The following is a 17,076-nucleotide window of genomic DNA, read 5'->3' on the forward strand; positions in this document are numbered from 1 at the left end:
TCGCTGAGAATAATAACTATTCGCCTCTTTTTATCAGCCGAAGCTGCTCAAACGAAGAAGGCAGGCAGGCAGGCAGAACGGAGCACTGTGGATTGAACTGCCGGGCGGGCGGGCGGGTGGGGTGGGGTGAAACGGGCGCCGGGAAGCTGCGGCGACAGGAAAGCCACCCCACCCCCGGCTTCTTTGAAGCAGTTTCTTCCTGGGCTGCTGGAGGAGCGATAGAGTGACTGAGAGAGGAACGAGGCAGACACCTGAGGGAGGGAGACACCTGAGGGATGGGGCTGAGGGAGGCAGGGCCGAGGCGCTCCCTGAACAGGTGGTTTGCTGGCAGACGTTTATTACCCGACTAGGTAACAACATCAGATGTTACCTAGTCAGGTAATGAAACGTCTGCAAGCAAACTACCAAACTCGGATTCTCCTCCCCCCGGTCCTTGAAAAATGTTTCTGCTTGAAACCGGTCCCTGGTACAAAAAGGTTGGGGACCACTGCTTTAGTTGGTTTGTTTACCACCATGATGCTGTATGGTTGTAATAGCCTATCGCTTGTTTCTGATATGTTTTTGTTGTATAGTAATGTTACTCTGTTTCATAGCTTGTGTTGGTTGTGCTTATTTAAACAAGCAAATATGCTTGGCCACTTTATCTCAAGTGCAGATATAAATCCCCTCTAAAATAGGCCTACATTTTCCCATGCTGAAGGTATGAAAGAAGCCTTGAAAGTAACTTGCTCAAAGACAGCAAGGAAGCCATAAGTGAATTGAAATTTGAGTTAAAGAGTATAAATGCGCAAAGTTTAAAGATGATCTTTGTCATTTGTTTTGCATTATTTGTTAAGGGAAAAATACAACTTTACACAACACAGCTATTTTTATATATGCCATCTATGCAGCATGTCCTAGTGTACAAATTTTCTGAGCCAAATATAACAGTTCTAGCACTCACATAAAGGGAAGCATGCAATAGAGTACCCCAAGGTTGTATCTTAAGCCCAGTATTCTTCACCATCTCCATAAACGATTTAGATGAAGAGATAGAAGGGGGAACTCATCAAATTTACAAATGACAACAAGCTGTGGGAATAGCCAACACTTTAGAAGATAGACAGACTTGAGCACTAAGGCTTAACCAACAAAATGCAAGGCAGTGGTAAGAAACATAATATTTTATACCTAGGCAAGAAAAACCAACTGCACAGGTATAGAATAGGTGATACCTGGTTCAACAACAGTAACTGAGAGGGATCAAAGAACCCTAGTGAGCAATCACTTTAAATATGAGTCTGCAATGTGTTTACAGCTACCAAAAATGCCAATGCAGTCTTAGGCTACATCAACAGAGGGATTGTACCAAGATAACATGAAGTGCTAGTATTGCTTTATACTTGCACTTGATCACATTTGGAAAACTGTCCAATTTTTGTCACCATGGTAAAAAAAGATGTTGAAACTCTAGAAAGAGGGCAGAGAAGAGCAAAAAAGTTTATGAGGGAACTAAGGGATTAAACATGATGAACAATTGTAGGAACTGATTATGTCCAGTCTAACTAAGAAAAGGACTAGAGTCATTTCATAGCAGTCTTCCAATATTTGAGGGGCTGCCACGGAAAGAAGGGGCTGACCTATTCTCTAAAGTAGCTGAGGGCAGGACAAGAAGTAACTTGTAAACTTATGAAGAAGAGATCCAAACTAGATCTAAGGAGGAATATCCTGGCGGTGAGAATAATTAAGAGTCAGGGAAACTGAACAGAGCTGAAAGTTTACTGGCCAGGTGCCCTTCCTGACACCTATGTGGGATTAGCAACAAATATTTTCTCTTTGTGCCCAGAAAGAGAAATATCTGCTGCTATTTCAGATTGAACTCACAGCCTCCAGATTGTGAGGTGAGAGGTTCACTTCTAGGCCACCACATCACACACTCTATGTCCTCTCTATCTTAGTAAAGAATTGATTGACTGAAGTCATGATAGGTGGCAGAAATCAAAATGTTGGTCATATTTAATAACCATAATGCTATATGGAAGATCATAATTATTTCTGTAGAAAAAAGATGCATGGATGAATCAACCAAACAAGAAATACTTTGTGTCTGTTAAGTAATAGGAGAAAGGAGAAAGGCCCTTATGACAATGACAATATGATACTATAGAGTTAAGGAATATATCTGCAGATTGATTATGAATGAAACAGTTAAAATAAATCCAAATTTTAAAAAACTGTTGTTATCTAGATTATCTATGCTGTTGTCGGCCTGTATAAGTGAGGAATAGGTGATAGTTTCATGTTAAATTCAAGGGAATATTGATAACAGCCAGAAATTTGTTTTAGGAAATGAATAAATGATTAAGTCTGGGGGGAAATGATTCTGCTAGGTGAGATGAATAGATAGGTGATAATGAGATAACAGTGCAGAAAAAAATGGCTGGGCCATTCAGAGACTTAAACATGAATCACAGTAATGAATGGCGAGCTTTGAAAAATATTTGTTTTTAAATTGGTGGTTTAAACATTTAAAAATACTTTGTACTTTGATATGGCCCAAGGACTAATCAATAAAGACTTATTATTATTATCATTTAAAAATAGTTTAAAAATATGCTTGTTTTGATTGCTTATGTTGAAAGAATGAGAGAATTAGCGTGGAATACAATAAGAATTTCTGAACACAGAAGCATGTCTTAGGAAACATAAAAGTAAAGTAAAAGAAATGAAAGAAATGAAATGATTACAGGAAAAGAATGTGCAGGTTGTGCATGAACAAGTATTAAAATATATAGGAATCTTCCAAGAGAATTAATAGAAAGTCAGCATTAAAAAAGGTGTGGACATAAACACCTTGCCTCTCAAATAAATCCTACAGTAGCTGGACAATTATTGTGAAATTGTGAGAAAAAAAAAATTTTTTTAAGCAAGTTTTATTAATTTCAGAAACAAACAAATCATCATCAACCATTACATATTTGAACCTTTTTCCATCATAAATTTTACAAGTCAGATAAAACCTTATCTTATACAATACAATTCTATTTTAAACCATTTCCATATGAGCATAAAAACATCTCTTATCCAATTTCTCTTTACTTCTCCTCACTCCTATCAATTTCACCACCATTATTTCATCTATTTCTTTCTGACTAGATTATCGTCATTCTCTTTCTGTATTTCTAAAAGGTTTCACCAATGCTTCTCAAAAACATAAACAGACACAAACAAACATATAAAAAATCCTTTAGTAAAGTAACTTGGCCCCCGGTACCTCTCTTTATATGGGCTTTAATTATATTCATGCTCATCTTACAGATCATTATCTATTTTGTTTACCATTCTATATCTTCTATATATACTTCTCCACACATTTCACTCTTCATAATTCTATCTTATTCAATCCATCTTAATTTAATTCATTATATTTGTATCTTTTGCCCATCCTTCACTATCCCTCTATCTCATTCCTTATAATGAAAAGAAGAAGAATTTCTCCTGAAATCACTAATCAGAGTATGATGCCTTTCTATCCTCTCCCTAAATATTAAATTAACATTTAAAATGACATCTAATACCCAATCTGATTCTGCTTGGTACATTCTATCTATTAATTTTTACTTTTAATAACAATAAAAACAGAGTAATAAATCAAAAATGTTTAAATACATAGTATCCTCCTAAATACGTAGTTAAATAATAAATCTAAATAATAAATCTTATACATTTTAAAAATCAATCATTATTAAACATTTCAACATTTTAATTTCTTATTAACTCTTAAGCCATTCTAATTTTTTATTTCTAATACAAATGTTACAATACCATCTTATGTACCTTGCAAAATCTTTTTTAAGAAAATTTATACTTTACCCTTTATCCCTAAAAAAGATTCCTCTTTTCCCATCCAATTTTAAAACTTTGTGGCTTTTCTCCGCCTTTCCCCTTTCTTTCTTCCCCCACCAGATCTTCCTACCCCCCCTTCTTCTAACCTCTGTCTTGCTGGCATCCCTTCTCTGTTGTATTCCCTTTTTCTCTTGTTTACTATCATTGTATTTATTTTGCATCATATTTTTCTCTTTCTTAAATGTTTTTTTAGATCTTAAGTCCTTCATTTTCCTCGCTTTCTTCCTTCCTTCTTTCTTAGATAAGTTTTGGGATTCATTAAAGATGGTGTCTTCGTCTTCTTCTTGTTGTTGTTCCATCTGTCGCATTGTCTGTTCATAGTTAACCAGCGCCATTTCTAAAAATAGAAAAGCTTTTTCCATGCCATCTTTACAGGCTGCTTTTGTTTGCTCATATTCATCCCTCAATTCCTCAAAGGAGAAAGCCATTATAAATCTTTTCTTTTCTTTTTTTCCCTCTTTCTTCTTACTCCAACCAAAATATTCCAAAAAGAAAGGAAGACAATCCCACAGTCCACAATCCTCAATCAATCCAACCCAAGCCAAAATTTCCCCTTTCTCTTCCAGGGGTAGTGTCAGACAAAGGAAAAAAGAAAATCCAAATCTGTATTTTGAAGCCTTATTAAAATTTTATTTCTGTCTCCAAATCCTTAAGGCATCTCCTCCAACAAAATCCAACCAGATAAATATATTTTTTTTTGTCCTCTCCCTTCCGACTTATCCCATAAAGCTAGTTTTACCTGAAAAAAAAAACAGGTTTCTCAATATCCGTTTGTTAATTCCGTCGGAAGGGAGAGTAAACTTTCCTTTCAGCACCTCAAAATTGCCGCCTGCTTTCTTTTGTGGAAAGAATCATCCAAAAAGCCATCACTTCCAGGAATTAAAGTAAATATATCTCAGAGTCCTGGATCGACCAAGAAGACTTTCACTTTTAAAAACTTTCTCCTCTTCCTCCTGCGCATACTTGCCCAGCTGCCGGCTTCTTTGTGGCGGCCATTACGGACCGCCGCTACACCGTCTTGGTAAAAGGGGGTTCTGCCGGCCAGGGAGGGGGTCTGCAACACCCCCAAACCCTTTTCCGGATGCCCCCTACCTTCAGCTGCCCCTGCAGGGCAGCCTTGCTCCGCACCCTTTCGGATCGGAGCCCCAAAAGCGGCTAGCGCGGCAGGGATCGCGCAGCTTCGCGAATCCCTACCGCTCGCAAAGCCGACAAACCGGAAATCCGTGAAATTGTGAAAATATTGAGCTATGGAGGGACAAAGAGAATGAGTTTCTTAAATCGGCACTGATTCCTCTCAATATTAGGCAAATTCTTTTTCAGACTCAAATTCCAGATAAAAAAGGAAAAAAGTATAACAGGAAGGGTCCTTGGAGGTGTTGTTTTCCAACTCTCTGCTCAAGCAGGATATCCTAGACCATTCCAGACAAATGGCTGTCCAGTCTCTTTTTAAAACCTCCAGTGATGGAGCACCCACAACTTTTAGAGAAAAACCGTTCCACTTATTAATTATTCTCACTGTCAGGACATTTCTCCTTAGTTCTAGGTTGGATTTCTCTTTGAATAAGTTTACAACAGTTGCTTCTTGTCTACTGTCATCAGACCATCAGAACTTTGAATGGTCGCTAAATGTATGTAAATTGAGGGTTTCATGTATTTGCTAAACAATCCTTAGTGCATATCTGTTATAGATTCGAACAAGAGGGAGGGCTGTTCTATCACATCTGCTTTTACTGCTCAGCAGCTATTTAAGCTTTAATTGGGAATATCTAGGGAAATATTTCAGCGATTTTGCTTGTCTTGAACTTAGATACGCCTCATAATCTTATGGTGGAGAAAGTCAAGACGTCTGCTCAACGTGAGGCGGAGTATGGAATGCCATTGCACAAAAGAGCAAGGCGAAAATTGATGGCGTCTCCTCTGACAATGCAGAGTCTTGAAGATTCCAGCCAGTCATGTCCTAACCCTGTGGTGGATTCCCTCAGCAAAGCCTTCTGCCCAATTACATATACACCCGAGGTCTGCAAGAAGCCGATGGAGACTCTTTGTACAGGAACTGTGATTAAAAAAGTACCTCATATGGCAACACTTGAAGAAATGAGTCACATGGCACAAATTCAGGAACCATTAAAGCAAAGCAGCACCGAAGATGTTACATATAATGTCACCCCAGAGTGCCACATGAACTCAACTATGCTTTGTAAAAATAACACAGACAGTATAGCACCTCCTGATACAGCCAGAAGCAAGTCAGAAGCAGCCAACAGCAAAAGTGTTTTACAAAGGTATTTTATGTAGAAGATGAAATATACAATGTATTTTTATCTCCACCCCGTTTTCTTTTTAACATGAGACTTATTTTAACATGACCCTTCCTTTAGTTTACACTTAGATTTGCCTCAATTATAATTCTGATGTATGAATAGTACATTCAGGTAAGAGAGCTAAAATATCTGAAAGTAATGACTGGACTTTATCAGTTGTTCAACAATACCAGATTTCACATGAACCATATGCACATTTATATCTTGATTGTGTAAAGGCTTTTCAGTGCTTTTTTTGTTTTGGCACTTCTGTTGTTGTCCTAATGTTATTTCCAAGGCAGATCTAAGAAGGCAAATACGTGATGGAAGCAACCAGATAAACAAATCTTGATACAGTGAATTTTATTTCTATCCTGCATTTAGCAAATGTGTGGCAAAAACACCTTTCCCACCTTCCATTTATTCAAAGACATTTGTACTCTATTTGTGGCCTTTGCAAGACATATTTACAATGTTATCTGAGAAATTCTTGGCCCATGTTCGAAAAAGTCTATTCCTTGCATCCCTAAAACATCACAATATGTCTTTCCCAGAAAACATATTGTGAAATCGTCTGATCAAAAAAATTATCAGAGCCAGCACTTAACAAAGTTTTGAAATTTAAAGCCAATACTATATTTCATTTGTGTACCCTACTTTATTTTAGAAAACAAAGTACCTTAGAATGTAGGGTTTCTTAAAATAAGATTTTTGGTGATGATTATTATTGTTCTTAATTTCAGACTTGGCCTTCCTTCATTGTTAAACAGACAATCAGATGCCATGTGCGCAAAGCCATCTTACATGGCAATGACATCTGCTGTTACAAGAAAAAGGACATTAAGGTATGTAATGCTTCAAGTCAGTTTGCTAAATTAGTACTGACATTGATATTATTGTGTCCAATACCTTCCATTGGATTACAAATTAAGATTGACTGGGAAGATTATTTCTGATCCAATGGAAGAAAATTCTTCTGGCGCAGTTTTGGTCATTCAGTGACTAGGCTTAATTTACAGAATGACCAAAATTGTGCCAGAGAATGAACTTTCACTGGATAACTTTGGATCTGTCATTGTTTCTTGGCATACATGTTGTTGTGGGAAAAATAGGATGAAGTGCAATACAGTATTGTGCAATATATGCAATACACTCACTCCTACCTGTGAGTTCTCAGAAAACAACAACTGAATGAAAAACTGCTGGTGAACTTCTACCGCTGCACCATAGAGAGTATTTTAACTTACTGCACCTCTGTATGGTTTGCCAATTGCACAGTGGCAGATAGGAAAGCACTCCAGAGGGTTAACGTCATTGCCCAGGAGATCATTGGTTGCCCTCTTTGGAAGAGGTTTATAGCTCCCACTGCCTTAAGAAAGTTCAAAACATTCTCAAAGATCCATCTCATCCTGGGCACCCTTTTTTTGAACTATTACCATCTGGCAGACGGTACAGAATAATAAAAACAAGGACAAATAGGCTGAAAAACAGCTTCTATCCCAGGGCAGTAGCTCTTTTGAATTCTGCTGTATAGTGCAGTGTTGGTGTGGTGTCGGGGATTTTCGATTCAATGTGTGAAGGGTGAACGATGTGTGTTTGTGTTTATTTTCATTGTCATGGTCATGAAGTGCACTGAAGATGGTGTTTGATTTCGTTGTACGAGGTGCAATGACAAGTAAACTAAAGTAAACTAAAACAGTAGACCTCTGGTCACGATCGTAATCCGTTCCATGACTTTGGTCGCAACCCGATTTGGTTGTGACTGGAAGCAAGACTGCGCATGCATGTAAAAAAAATACTCAAATACTTGCCATGGAAGGGCAAATTGCTGTGGCTGTGTTTGGTCGCCACTTGAGTATTTGTTTACAACCAGATGCAAAAATTTTCTGAAATTTTTGGTTGTCACCTGATTTGGGCATGGTCAGAAGCGTTTGTGATCAGAGGTTCTACTGTATATAATGTCTTAGTATGTTTTTAGTTTCTGTTGTTTAACATCAAAAAAAACCTTGTCTTTAAGTCTTCAGGGATTCTAGGTGTCGCATATACAACAAGCTTTATAGGTTAATATTGAGTTAGTATTTGTATTGAACTCTTCTGTATGAGTTCCAAGGTAACTGTTTTTTGTTAGAAGTTCCACCCCACCTTTACCTGAACCCATTGCTAGTGTTTGCAGTAATTTTTGAAAACATCCAATAAGTTGGTGCTGTCTAAAACAATTTTGACAGGATAATTAGTATTGATTTTGCTAGTTTGTAGAATAAAATTTAATGCCACTAAGTCCACGTTCCTATGCACATTTATTTTGGACCAAATGGTATGGAAATGGGTGATAATTATTCCTTGACAAACATATGTAGCAAAGGGATGCAATTAACAGTTTCTAAAGTGTTCATATGCATGCTTTGTTTTTTTCTATAACTTATCTGCAAAAAAAATTCTGTGACACAGTTTTTTGTTGTTATTAATACTTTACCAGATTGGCCACAGTTCTTTGTGTGCCTACTAGAATGAATGTTTAGAAACAGAAAATAAACTCCCCCAAATTAAATTAAATTTAATTATACTATTTTGCTGTTCTTAAGAGATGGAGACAAAATAATCTGCAACTGTCCTTTGCAGTAAATGCAACAGTATTTGGCTTTCTGTTTTCAGGAATTCAAAACAGTTCCCTGTAGCCTATATTGTCCGTATTTCCAATTTCATCATTATGAGACCTGGTTCTTAAGCAGGACATCATGTGATCACAATGAGCTTATGGCCTCAGTTCCCGGTCATTAAGCATGTCACCCTCTGTTGTTGAGATATCATGTATCCATGACTTGCAATTTTATTGTCCATTTTTCCACTGCTTATTTGAAGCCAGCCATCAGTTCCGCAAATGGCTATCACATGACCTGTGAGATGTTGCAGTGGCCCTAAAGCCCTTTGATTGTAAAACACTCGAATCCCAATCACGTGGACATTGCAACCCAAGTCAGTATGAGGACCAGTAATTACTTTTTCAGCACCATCATAGTTTCAGATGGATGCTAAACGGGCCATTTGTTAAGCAAGGTTTATTTGTAATAGCACAGTTTCTTGTTGGCTTTTAGATGAAGACAAAAGGAAACACTTCTGATGGGTTTGGCATGCTTAGAAAAAAAATTAAAATCTTCCCTAAACTCTCTCCCAAATGGAGAGAAATATATGTTTATTTTTCTGAAAGAAAGACAACCCTGGATTTAAGATAATCCTTCCCTCCCCTAAGAATAGTAGGTGGATAGATACATGGACACTGTAGATAAATAATCCTGTGCAATCCAAAAGGTGCTTTTTCAAAAAGCAACTAGAATTTCTGGGGTTTTTTGAAGATGTTTCGCTTCTCATGCAAGAAGCTTCTTCAGCTCTGACTGGATGGTGAGGAATGGAAAGATTTATACTCCTTGCAGATAACCAGTCATTTGCATTCTTTTAGACAGTCGTTGAGGTCGCCTGGAGGTTTATCTGTGTTTATCAGGGTCACCTGAGAAGTGCAAATGGGGGTGAAGCCTTCTTGGAACTATTGAAAGGACTGTGTGGTAGACTGGAGGTAGATGGTGTTGTATCCCTCCCCTTCTGTTGAGAGAGGCCTGTTCAGTTTTGATATACTGTAGATGGCCTCTTTGAACCCTCTTTCAAACCAGTGGTCTTCTGTCCAAAATGTGGACATTGCTGTCTTCAAAAGGGTGGGCTTTGTCTTTTAAATGCAGATGGACTGCTGAATCTTGTCCTGATGGGTTTGTTCTCCTTTGTTGTATAAATCCTTCCATTCCCCACCATCCAGTCAGCTGAAGAAGCTTCTTGGATTAGAAGTTAAATGACTTCAAAGAAAAAAACAGAAAGTTCATTTCCCCCTTGAAAAAGCACCATTGGGATAACCATGACCTGTATGACTGAGAATCTCCATAGACAAAATCCTATGCAATAGCCAGTTTCCCCAATCTAGTCCATCTAATGTTGCCAATACTAGTTTAACCAATCCTTCATGCAATCTTCCCCATATACCCAGTGTATGTGTGCATATGATCCATTTGAATATTTCATAGTACTGCATTGCAGGGCTATGATAATCCAGAGTACATTCACTTACCCATAGCTTTCATCAGGATTTGTTGAATGTTCCAGCAACAAGGAAACTATAGGAACTCTAAAAAACCAATGCAGAATTCTGACTCAACAATATTGTGCTTAGAAACAAACTTTATTAAACATGTTTTCCTCAATTCTGCATCCACCAGTGGAGTAACAAACCAGCACAATGAGGTGACTGCCAAACGCATAAGACAAAATGTTGGATCGAATAATAAAGCACTAAGAGTACCTACAACTTCTGGTAAGTGTAAAATTTATAATGTATAATAATTATGTCAAAATGTAGGCAATATACAGCTACATAGAAAGCCAAAAATTATAGATTGACATATTCAGTTAATCATTTCTGCAGTCCTTTGCTATGATAATGTAGTCACACATTTTTTGATAGTTTAGTCTCTTTAAAAAAAAAAAAAAAAAAGACAAAAACCTACAAGTTATTCAGTGAAAGGCCTTCAGTAAAGAGACAGATATTAAAACAAACAGAAGTATATATTAATCTTGTTGTAGATTTATCATTTATTTGTTTGGTTGATTTATATAGATCATATAAGTCACTTTGGGTGACAAAACAATATTAAAAAAATATGATTAAGAAAATTAAAACACAGCAGCCAAGAAAAAATGCAACAATCATTAGCGCAACCAGGAGACAGGAGCTTTCACGCATTCAGCCCGAGGCTTGGCAAAGAACAAGGTCTTTAGGACAACGTGGTCAAAGCCAACCCAATCTCTAGAGGGAGAATATTCCAGAGGGAAGCTGCTATGGTAGAAAAGGCTTACTTTCTGGAATCTGCCAGTCATCATTCCTTAGCTGATGGAACCTGAAGCATGTTTATCCTGACAGACCATATTAGATGGGTAGAAACACTTGGGGAGAGATAGTCTTTTAAGTAATTTCCTATAACAGTGGTTCTTAAGCTATAGGAAGGCGGGGGGGGGGGCAATGTTGTCACAGGCGGTCCACAAAGGTTTGAAGAAATGTTATGAGTTAAATCTTGGTGGTCCATGACCACAAAAAATATTGAAAGGGGGTTCATGGTGAAGAAAAAGTTAAGAGCCACTGCCTTACAATATCTTAATAAAGCAGAAATTGAATACATAGTTAATCTTAAGTGTGGAAGAAATGGCAACAAACCCATATTAAGAAAGAGGTTGAAATAAAATTGCAAGCTTTCTTAAAAGTTGCCCATATATATATTGGGAATGGTTGCAACATACTTATTTGTTCACGTCATGTAAGGGGAAATTAAAGTCATATATGGAGAATTATGTATATTTAGTAGAGATAAATGGAATTACTTCTTCACATTACATATAATTCAGCCATGGAATTTACTTTTAAAAGAAGGTAGTGTTGGACTTCATATTCACATAAAAATGGGATTTCACAATGCTGAAGAATTATCATTGTCTACTAATCATGAGGACTGTAGATAGGTCTCTACATAGCATTTGCTAAGGAACAACAGGGACATCTGGTGTGTTTGTGGAATTCCAAGGTGCATCTGGTTGGCCATTATGTGAAGAAAAATGAAGTCCTTTTCTAGCTTTCTTCTTTTACTTTTAGTATCCTTGCACTTCTAAAAATATTGATCATATCTGGGGATGGTAGAATACATATAAATAAAAGTAATGGAGATCTGGTCCTATTAATCGCTATTCTTCCAGACAGAATTACTGCTCTCCCTGTGGAATTCATTTGATTTAGTGTTACATGTAGTCTTTCCCATGTTCACAGTAGCTTAATACAGTGTTATCAGAGCCCCACACAATGCTATCTTCAAGTTGCTAATTATTTGTACTAAATATTAGATAACAAAAGGACACTAGCAGTGGTCCCAGTAATTGTATTGTTCAAGAGTCATGCAATTGAATGATTAATGTAGAAGTTACAACAAACCAGACATGCTTTGAATTGTAAGAAGCATCAATATTTTGGGATGTGTATTTGTGCCTCTCTTCTGTAAGAGGCAGTAATGTTGTACCCTAGGAAATAATCCTCCTGCACAAGTTGCTATTTGTATTTTGATATTTTATATTTATATTCAGTTCACTTGTGATTCCTTTCAGCAAAATATTTCATTTGCATTCCCCCTGTGTAAAGGAATAAGTGCAGAAAAAGGAAGCCATCAAAAAATAAGAAATCCATTTTTGGAATATACCATGAGCAGAGTATAATACAAATGAAACTTTGCAGCACAGGCTATTTTTGAATAGAGATGAGCCTTACCCAGAGACATTTGGCATGCTCAGTTGTCAAAATGTTTTTATTCAGAATTTGAACTGTTTTTTTGTTTTTATTTCCATCTTTCTTTAATTTTATGGTTATGCAACTGTACTGATACACGAATCAATTTATTCAACAGTAAATAGCAAAAGCACTTAGACTTACTTACATACCGCTTCCCAGTGCTTTTTATAGCCCTCTCTAAGCAGTTTACAGAGTCAGCATGTTGCCCCCAACAATCTGGGTCCTCATTTTACCCACCTCGGAAGGATGGAAGGCTGAGTCAGCCTTGAGCCTGGTGAGATTTGAACTGCCAAATTGCAGGCAGTCAGCAGAAGTAGCCTGCAGTACTGCACTCTAACCACTGCACCACTGTGCCTCTTTAAATCGTTTTTAAAAGCTTTCATACTCTAATCTAAATGGTGAAATTTCTAGTTATAAAGTAAAATTCTGAAATATAGTAAACAGAAGCACAACTGAAAAGGCATCCTCTAGACCAGTGGTCACCAACTAGTGGCCATGGCCCACTGGTGGGCCTTGAGAAAATTTTGGTGGGCCGCAGAGAAATCTCACCCCCAGAGCACCCTCCCAAAGCAATTAATCCAGGCTGCGCAGAAACACAAGGCTGCACCGCTCACATGGCCCACAGGAACGTTCCCCGCCCACTCACTCCTTACCCGGCAAACTTGCCTGCTAACATTGCTATTTTTCTGACCATCATCTGTTCTGCTGTTCCGGGAGATTTACATTAGCTAGGAAGCAGGAAATGGTTGGATTTCTTGCTTTCTAGCTAGTCTTTAGATCTTCGGCTCAGCACAGCCAAACCTCCCTTAGGACTGAAGGTTTGCTTGCAAGCAAATTCAGTGCAGACTCACGGCAAGCAAATTTGAGAGACTGAGCTAGCCGAATCACTGAATGATTCTGTGAGCAACTCAATCTGCCTGCTTTGCCTGATTTTGGGTAAAAATTGCTTTTTTTATTTAAAAAAAATTCAATATTTACATACATGTTGTGTTGTGAGTTAATTTTGTGAGTTTGCTTGCAAGCAAAATTTATGTGGCAGACTGAGCTAGCCAATGGCAGATAGATAGATTTCTGAATGAATCTGTGATTCTGTGAGCAACTCAATCTGCCTGCCTGCTTTGCCTGGTTTTGGGTAAAAGTTGCTCTTTTTTTAATAAAAAAGTTCAATACTTATATAAATATTTATAATATTTACATACAAGCCATGCCCAGCCAGTCACATGACCACCAAGCCACACCCACAAATTAGGCCACGCCCACAGAACCAGTTAGTGGTCCCTGGTATCTAAAATTATGAGTTTGGCGGTCCCTGAGGTCCAAAAGGTTGGCGACCCCTGCTCTAGACATCACCCATCTCACTTCCAGTGTGTAAAAGCTCATAACGACACTTAAGTGATTTATGACTGTTTTTCACACTTACAAATATTACAGCATTCTCATAATCACATGATCAAAATTTGGGCGCTTGGCAACTGGCATGTACTGTATTTATGACAGTGACAGAGTCCCCCGGGTCCTGTGATCACCTTTTGCCAACCATGTTACTAACTTAACAACTGCAGTGATTCCCTTAACAACTTGTCAAGGAAGGCCATAAAGTGGGTGGAAACTCACTTAACAACTGTCTTGATTTGCAACAGAAATCTTGGGCTCAGTTATGATCATAAGCTGAGGACTACCTGTACATAATTTGTAATTTTTTTTATATCACTCTGGACATTGTTCATACATTTCATGCATTTTAAATATCCTGCATGTATTTTATGTGTATATAACATTCAATTTGGATTTTAATAGATTGTCAGCTCTTCTGGACATCTCTTTCCCATTATTACTTTGTGAAATTCAGGTTTGCCGTGCTTCTGTCCTATTTTATAGCTTAAAAGTTATAGTTTTCGGTAATCTAATGCCCTCCATATGTATTCAACTAAAACTGTACTATCTCCAGCCAACCAGTTAGTTGTCCTCCAGCACAGCTGGAGAGCATCAGGCTATATAAAGATGTTTTAACATTCAGGAAATTAATAAAATTGAGTCTTTGTTTTATTAATATGGTTTCTGGTGTTTTGTTTTCTTCCCTCTCTTTAACATGATGTATTCTTTGTTCCCTAGGAATCAGAACAAGAACCTGGAAACGTAATGATGGCCTAAGAAAGCTTCTCAAAAGTAATTTGAAAGAAAATGCATCAGTAGTCACAAAAGTGGGCCGATCAAAAGAAGCATGAACAGTAATTCTGGAGTGAAAATAAACCTTTGTACAATTTTGATTTCTTAACAAAAAGAGTGAAACTAACAATTCCTCTGCCACTTTCCCCATATTGGTGGCTTTTGGAAGTTAAATTGGCAAAATGCTTTTAATGCCCATATCTGGCCTCTTAGTTTATCATGTCATTGGAACCCTTTTCAGATATAAGGATTGCTTTGTGCAATACTGTTCAATATGTTTGGTTGTCTGAATGGAATTTTGTGCCATTTTCTCTCAACATGCTGTGTAAATTGCAGAATGTGTTTACTTTTACATTCCATACTATGAATGTTTCCCAATCTGAAAGTTTCCATACGTGCTGGGCTATCATTACCCACATTCAATTTTGTCTTAGACCATGGGAGTTTTAGTCCAAAACTTCTAGAGATCAAATCAATGGAGAAGGCTGTTGAAAAAATCTTACATGTAAAACTATAAGTTGTCTTCAGAATGGAGTGGGCCATTTGATTGTTGTGCCTTTAGGTACTTTTAACTTAACTCTTCTAGAGTTATTGAATATTTCTTCCAACTTAAAAAAATACTATCCAATATCTATTCTAATTGTAACATTAACTTCTTGATGCATACAGAGGTCATGAGTCTTCTGTTGTTCCTTTTTTTTTTTTTTAACATTCTGCCTATTCCAGGAGGTATTTATTTAAAAGGAAGTATTAGCTAATGTTTAGTTTTAATTTTTTTACTTAACTTCCTGAACAACTGAAATGTTAAAATATGCCTTTGTATTTTTAGGTTTCTTACTGTATCTTTTGTGTGTGTGTGTGTGTGTGTGTGTGTGTTGTAGGCTAATTATTGTGAATAAAACTTTGTCAATATTGTCGTATCTATAGCTTTTTGCATTGTTCTGCTCTTAAAATTAATGTCCTTTAATCTTTATTCAATATAAAATTATCCCTATGGATTATGCTCTCCCTGTCATAGGTAAAAGTATTAAATTTCCATTAACTGAACTTGGCCGAAGCCATCTGCCTTCTTGCCCACCAAGGCGCAGCATCCAAGCTTAATCCAGATGCTTTTGTCTCACGAGCAATTCATCACTGTGATGCACAGTTCAACAACATGCCATTACAGTAATAAACATAGAAGATGTTGGGTGGAATGAAAGTAATAGGAAGGGCAATAAAAGGAAATTATAAAGCTTTGGAGAAGACTGAGTCTTGGAAAATGGAAGGCAATAAAAAAAAGATAAGATAAAGAATATGATAGTTAAGTAACTTAGCTTGTGATACATTAATCTTGACAACTCTTTAAGATGTATGAACTTCAAGTCATAGAATTCCCAGCCAACAAGCTGGCTCAGGGATCCTGGGAGCTGAAGTCCACACATCATGTCCACACAGAGGCCTAACATACTGTGAGATCAGTCATGCAAGATCCTGTGCTACTGATCTTGCACTTTAGGCCTCTATTCTCTGAGAATTGAGGCCTGAACGTTTGCATATGGAGGGAAGGCTTGGGTCCTTCAAGCCTTTCCTCCATTTGCCGTTTCCTTGCTGAAGCCTACAAGGCGATTGCATCTCTATAGGCTTCAGCAGCCCTTTGCAAAAAGCCTTTGTCAGCACCAGTGAAGCTTGTAAGATGCAGACGCGTCCTTCCGAGGCTCTGTTCTTACCAGCAAAGGCTTTTTGAAAAGGGCTGCCGAAGCCTACAGGGACGCAATCCTTAAATGGTTTGGTGGAGAGAAAGGGGGCCCAGAAGGTCATGCATGGCATTCCAAGTCACCAAAGCCTTCATCAAGCGCTTTGCCGATGAGAAAGGAGGGAGCAGGCAAAGAAACAGGCAGCAGAGGAAACAGATCTTCATAAGATAAGTGACCTGTTGCGGCAGGATGGGGGGAGCAATTGTGGGGACCCCAGAGGAGGGAGAATGAGGTATCTCAATGGGTCAGAGGAGGCATTGGGCGGCCTGAAGTAAGTGGCCTGTTCCATTCTAGGTCCCAAAGGTCTTTCCCACCCTGAGATACCTCGTGCACTTAATAAGCCGCACATTTGATTAGCGAATGCATGGGTGAAAGGAGGGAGCGATTGTGTTCAAGTAATACAATTCACTCCTAGGTTACGAATAGAATGGGCAGGCTCCAGTGGTGGGATTCAAATTTTTTTACTACCAGTTCTGTGGGCATGGCTTGATGGGCGTGGCAGGGGAAGGATACTGTAAAATAGGAGTCCCCAACCACCGGTCCGCGGACCGGTACCGGTCCGTGGAACAAGTCCTACCGGGCCGCTGGCTTGCTGGGCGCCGCCATCTTGTTTTGATGAAAAAGT

The 17,076-nt window shown here is 38.0% G+C and overlaps 1 protein-coding gene across 1 annotated transcript in view; it reads left to right on the plus strand.

Moving 5' to 3' along the window:
* The window catches only part of KIF18A (kinesin family member 18A), a 51,910-nt gene extending 36,270 nt beyond the window's left edge, over nt 1–15,640 (plus strand). The window contains exons 14-17 of the mRNA XM_026664627.2: nt 5,693–6,167; nt 6,929–7,030; nt 10,442–10,536; nt 14,662–15,640. Of these exons, the coding sequence (XP_026520412.2) occupies nt 5,693–6,167; nt 6,929–7,030; nt 10,442–10,536; nt 14,662–14,774 (785 nt within the window). The 3' untranslated portion in view covers nt 14,775–15,640. The remainder of the gene's footprint in view (nt 1–5,692; nt 6,168–6,928; nt 7,031–10,441; nt 10,537–14,661) is intronic.
* Nucleotides 15,641–17,076: the final 1,436 nt, after the last annotated feature.

Source organism: Notechis scutatus, chromosome 1 (genome assembly GCF_049901735.1).
Source record: "Notechis scutatus isolate UNSWTSFEM ecotype Mainland chromosome 1, rNotScu1.2, whole genome shotgun sequence".
NCBI lineage: Eukaryota > Metazoa > Chordata > Lepidosauria > Squamata > Elapidae > Notechis > Notechis scutatus.